The 4,874-nt window shown below is 69.6% G+C and overlaps 3 protein-coding genes across 3 annotated transcripts in view; 1 reads left to right on the forward strand and 2 right to left on the reverse strand.

Moving 5' to 3' along the window:
* H696_00567 (hypothetical protein) overlaps nucleotides 1-1,831 on the reverse strand; it is a 3,092-nt gene extending 1,261 nt beyond the window's left edge. Inside the window, exons 1-3 of the mRNA XM_009494443.1 lie at nucleotides 1,587-1,831; nucleotides 680-1,478; nucleotides 151-533 (exon numbers count right to left, since the gene is read on the reverse strand). Coding sequence (XP_009492718.1) covers nucleotides 151-533; nucleotides 680-1,478; nucleotides 1,587-1,759 — 1,355 coding nt within the window. The 5' untranslated portion in view covers nucleotides 1,760-1,831. The remainder of the gene's footprint in view (nucleotides 1-150; nucleotides 534-679; nucleotides 1,479-1,586) is intronic.
* Nucleotides 1,832-2,382: 551 nt separating this feature from the next.
* Nucleotides 2,383-3,389, reverse strand: H696_00568 (hypothetical protein). The gene has a single exon (XM_009494444.1). It carries the CDS (start codon nucleotides 3,331-3,333, stop codon nucleotides 2,452-2,454), a length of 882 nt encoding a protein of 293 aa, XP_009492719.1. The 5' UTR covers nucleotides 3,334-3,389; the 3' UTR covers nucleotides 2,383-2,451.
* Nucleotides 3,390-4,258: 869 nt separating this feature from the next.
* Nucleotides 4,259-4,874, forward strand: part of H696_00569 (hypothetical protein) — a gene marked incomplete at both ends in the record, with an annotated part of 1,214 nt that continues 598 nt past the window's right edge. The window contains 2 exons of the mRNA XM_009494445.1: nucleotides 4,259-4,448; nucleotides 4,610-4,842. Of these exons, the coding sequence (XP_009492720.1) occupies nucleotides 4,259-4,448; nucleotides 4,610-4,842 (423 nt within the window). The remainder of the gene's footprint in view (nucleotides 4,449-4,609; nucleotides 4,843-4,874) is intronic.

Here is a 4,874-nt window from a genome sequence, read left to right on the forward strand (position 1 = left end):
TTAGCGGCAATGGGGGAGAAGGCGAGGGCGAAGGGGAGGGGGATAGAAAGGTGGGGAAAGGCAGGGGAGAAGAGAGAGAGAGAGAGAGAGAGAGAGAGAAGACGAGAGGGAGGGAGGGGGAGCGGGCCTGGTTCCCAGAGCACGACATACTGGTCTGGCAAGCAGGCGGTCTGCGTGCAGAGCCCCTTGATTGATAGGTCCAGCTGCCGGCCGGAGTCGGTGGGGTGGGACATCGGCCCCAGCCCCGGGGCGCCAGCGTCGCCGTCGGCCCCTCCGGATGTCGGAAGGTGACTCGGGGGCCCACTGTGGCCGGACTCGCCCATTTTCCGGCGGACAGCCCATGCTTGAGCACACCAATGGAGCTCTCGAAAGATGGCCTCCAGGATCTCGGCCGGGTCGTGCTGCTTGCCGGCTTCGAAGATGGTCGCCCGCTTGGCGCGCGCTCCGGTGGCCGGACTGTCGAAGAAAGTCCGGATGGGACCGGGGCAAGCGGGGCTCTGGGCCTCGGGATCAAGGAAGGCATGGACAAAGTCCTGATGGAGGAGGGATAGGGAAGAGAGAAGGACAAGGGCGGAGAGGGGGGAAAGCGAAGCAAGGAGACGGGGAAAAAGGGAGACGCAGTGAGCAGGTGGGTCGGGTGTGTCGACACGGCATTTGACGAGGAGGGAGGGGGCCGTACGAAAAGGGCGCAGAAGAAACAGAAGCCGGGCGGGTCCTCGCGGTAGGGGCGCCGGGCGGCAGCCTCACACACACCCGGGCAGTCGAAGGGCGAGTGCTTCGGCGTGGCGAAGAAGAAGGCCAGGAACACCGGGCTATGAAGGAGCATCTGCATGACCACATTGAAGAAGCAGTTGTTTTCCTGCGAATGGTTAAGCAGACCGCGATCTGGCACCCAGAGGAACTCCGCCAGCGGCAGGATGGTCGGCTGCCGAGCGGGCACGGGCGCCCGGCTGCTCCCGGCTCCCATGCTCGGGGATTGCACGCGCGGTGTTCCGGCTGGCGAGGGCCCGGAAGGGGGCAGGTGGTGCTGCTGGTGCGAGGGTGGGTGCTGCTGGTGCGAGGGTGGATGCTGCTGGGGGTGGCCCGGGGTGCCGGGACCGGAGAAACCCCCGCGGCTCAGCGAGACGGAAGATCCCGAGGGCGAAGTCGACGGGGAGGCCTGGCTCGGGGGCACCTGATAGGCGGGGACATGGGGAGGCGGGGGCTGGTACTGCTGCGAATAGTGCGGGTAGTGCGGGGCCTGCGAGTGCGGCCCCGATGGATCGGCGGCACCGGGGGCCCCGCCATACTGCCGAGACTCATGGCCGGTCGGGGGAGGGCCATACGTGGAGGGGGCCTGCGCCGGCTGGCCGGCCGGAGGGATATGGCCAACGTAGGGGGCAATGGGCTGGGCCCACTGGGGGGCCGGCGAATGCTGGACAGAGTACCCCGGGGCGAGGCTGCTGCTGCTGCTGCTGCTGCTGCCGCTGTCGCTGCCGCTGCAGGACGTTTCGGGAAATGCCGTCGGTGGGTCAGCTGAAAGGCGCGAGGCAGGGGAGGGATGTCGGCGGTCCGGGCCATCGGGGCACTTGTCGGGCTGTGCGCACCTCGGAGAGGGGTGGTAAAATGCTTGGGGGGTGTGCTGATACGGGGAGGCGTGGTGCGAAGGGGGGCCGGGGGGCTGGCCACCGTAGTGGGTGGAGACGAAGCCCGCCGAATCTGCCCCCGGAGGCGGTGGACCGCCCATGTGGTTGGACCATGCCAGCGGCTGGTGGCTCATGGCAAAAGGGCAAAGAGAGGGAGGGACAAGGAAAGAGGCGGAAAAGGGAGGGAGCTCGGGGGAGGGGGGGCGGGCGGGCGGAGCATGCAGGAGCCAGGAGCCAGGAGGGGGAGGAGGAGGAGGAGGCGATGGCCTCGGGGCGCAGGCATGTCGATCTCGCTGGGGCTGGCTCAAAAGTTTCCCCCCCCCCCCCACACACACACACACACACCCAGGCCGATCACCGGGGCCCACGACCCAGCCTCCAATGCCGACCGAACACAGTCAGACCGGACCGATCGGGAAGGACCGCCAGTATGCTGAACAAGGAAGGCCCACGGCCTGGTGCCGGAAAATGCGCCCGTGCCCCAGCCTGCCTGTGCTTGGCTCCGCCCCGCGCCGGCGCCCCTTCCCCCCGCCCGGCCCCCGGGAACGGGGGCCGCGAAGAAAGCGCGCACCGAAAATGCCGCGGAAGGCGGCGATCTGGACAGGTGGCTGATCTTGAGTAGCAGATCGGGGCTGGCTGCATTCCAGCGACTGGCGGCGGGGCATTTTTGTTGCATCTATTTAGATCGCACACACCCAAACAAGGGCGGGGGGCCCTCTCTCCGCTCCTCTCAGCCTCGGGGGGCGAGGGCGAGCGAGGCGTCTATGTGTGTGTGTGTGCGCGCGTGTGCGCGTGTGTGTATGTGTCAAAGGCGGGGGAAGGCTGATCAGAGGTCTGCTCGGGTGGTGGCGGCCGCGGGCTCGGGGCCGAGGGCCGAGAGGCGTCCAGGCCCGAGGAGGACACCCGGCAGGCTGAGCAGCCAGCGTGCCAGGCGCAGGGCCGGGTCCCAGGCCGCCGGCCGGGACACAACCCACAGCCAGCCGATGGCGAGAGCCAGTCCAACCCAGGCCCCGGCCAGGACTTGGTGCGGGAAGTGGCGCTGGAATGCCAGGCGCTGGATGGCCACCAGCAGGGTCAATGCGGCCAGGAGCCCGGTGAGGGCGACCTTCGCGTGGCCGCTGGTGCCCGGCGGCAGGAGGAGGCGCGCCAACGGCCCGGCCTCGGGGCAGGCGGCCAGCCGCCGGCCACTCGCCGGAACCCCCGGGTCGCCGGCCGCCACCAGTAGGCAGCCAAAATAGGCCAGGCAGAAAACCATGAACTGCGTGTGTGAGGAGGGCCATCCGTGACCGGAGGCCAGCGGCACCGGCCCGCTGGCCAGCGACACCGGCCGGGCCTGGCGGACGAGGCGCTTCAGCACCTGGGCCAGGACCTCACACACCCAGAAGCCCAGGTGGCTGAGGAGCTGCCCGGCCAGGCGGGCCTCGGCCACCGGTGTGGCGGTCAACCCGGCGGGCCCCGCGCCGGGCGAGGCCCGAGCCCACCCGCTTAACAGCCCCACCCCGATGGCCGCCACGTGGGCGATGACGATGAACGGCGGCACCGCGGAGAAGGGCGCCAGGAGGAGGCAAGCAGCCCGACACATGCCGCCCGTGCAGGCGCCACGCCCCCGGCCGCCGAGTGCCCACAGGCAGGGATCCGTCCCGGGAACGGTCAACAGATCCTGGCATACGGCCAGCAGGCGTCGGACGGCGCCGGGGCGGGGTGTCATGGAGGCCAGCGGGCGGCGGGGCGCCGAGGCGGGGGGGGGGCGGAGGGGCAGGAGAGGGGAAGGGGCCGCGGCAATGCGCGAACGCACAGACAGGCAACGAACGTGGCGGCAGGTGGGCGGGGGGGGGGGAGGGGGGAGACAAGGCAGTAGAGGGTGTGCGGCTGGCGGGATCGCCTTGTGCACCTGTGGGTTGGCACCCGAAAGGGCTAACCACCATGGCCGCCCCTCGCCCCGTCCCCTCCAGGGGGCCATTCGACAAAGCGCGGGCGCGAGCTATTTCCGGGCTACGTGTGCTCTTCCGATCTGGGGGAGGGGGGAGACAAGGCAGTAGAGGGTGTGCGGCTGGCGAGATCGCCTTGTGCACCTGTGGGTTGGCACCCGAAAGGGCTAACCACCATGGCCGCCCCTCGCCCCGTCCCCTCCAGGGGGCCATTCGACAAAGCGCGGGCGCGAGCTATTTCCGGGCTTTTTATATTCGCTCATCATTGGCCTCCATGCGAATGGGGGGCGCACCTGGGACCGGCCGGGCTGGGGGTTGGCACATCTGCCCTCTGGTAAGCCGCCGCCGGCCGATCGCCGACAGGCTGGCGCAGCGAACCCGGTCCCGGCCGGTGGTCTGGGGCGGTGTCGGCCGGCGACCTGCCTCGTGTTCGGTGCAAGCGCATGTTTGCGTGCGTGCGTGTGTGCGCCCCTCCGACAGGCACTTGCGCGCATGCACGCCCAGCCATCATCGGCTGCCCACCCTCCTCAGGCGGTCCACTATTCAGCCGGCATGCCCCCGCACGCCTGGCTGGCCAGGGGTTCCATGGCTCGCCAGATCTCGCATCACATCGCCCCTCCCGCGCCCCCCCCCCCCCCCCCCCCCCCCCCCCCTGCCTGTGCACCCCTCGCGCTGCCTCCCTCGCCTTTCCCTGCCTCCGTCACCATGTCCCCCAAGCCCTGGTTCGTCGTGATCACCGGTGCCAGCAGCGGCTTCGGCCGTGCCATGGCCCGTGGCCTGCTCACCCGCGCGGGCCTTGCCCCGGCTGGGTCGACCTTCCTGCTGGTGGCTCGCTCGACCGAGCAGCTGGCTCAGACCAAGACCCTTATGGAGGAGTCCGGCATTGAGGCCAACGGTGCGCGCTTGTCCTTTCTCGCCTGCGCTCCGTGAGGTCGCCCGGGCCTGCCTCCGGCGCTTCCGTTGTTGCCGCCTCCGCTCACTTCCGTCCCCCCCCCCCTCTCTCTCTCTCTCTCTGTCGTGTTCCCCGGCCACCCTCTCCCGCTCTGGCGCATGCAGTGTCCCTCCTGTCGGCCGACCTCTCGGACCTCGGCGCCATCAGCCAGAAGGTTGTCCCGCGCATGGCCGAGATGCTGGCCGCCGCCGGCGATGTCTTCGGCCGAGTGATGCTCGTCAACAATGCCGGCTCCCTGGGGAACATTTCCGACCGCATTGACAAGGCCGGCGCCTGCCCCGACACCCTGCAGTCCTATTTCAACCTCAACCTGACCGGTGTCATCACTCTCACGTGTGTCCCTCATTTTGCCCGGGTTTCCCCTCCCCC

Source organism: Fonticula alba, assembly GCF_000388065.1.
Source record: "Fonticula alba strain ATCC 38817 unplaced genomic scaffold supercont2.1, whole genome shotgun sequence".
Classification (NCBI taxonomy): Eukaryota; order Rotosphaerida; family Fonticulaceae; genus Fonticula; species Fonticula alba.

Coding starts and splice junctions, on each gene's coding strand:
- H696_00568 (XM_009494444.1), bottom strand. CDS start 3,333: ATGACACCCCGCCCCGGCGCCGTCCGACGCCTGCTGGCCGTATGCCAG.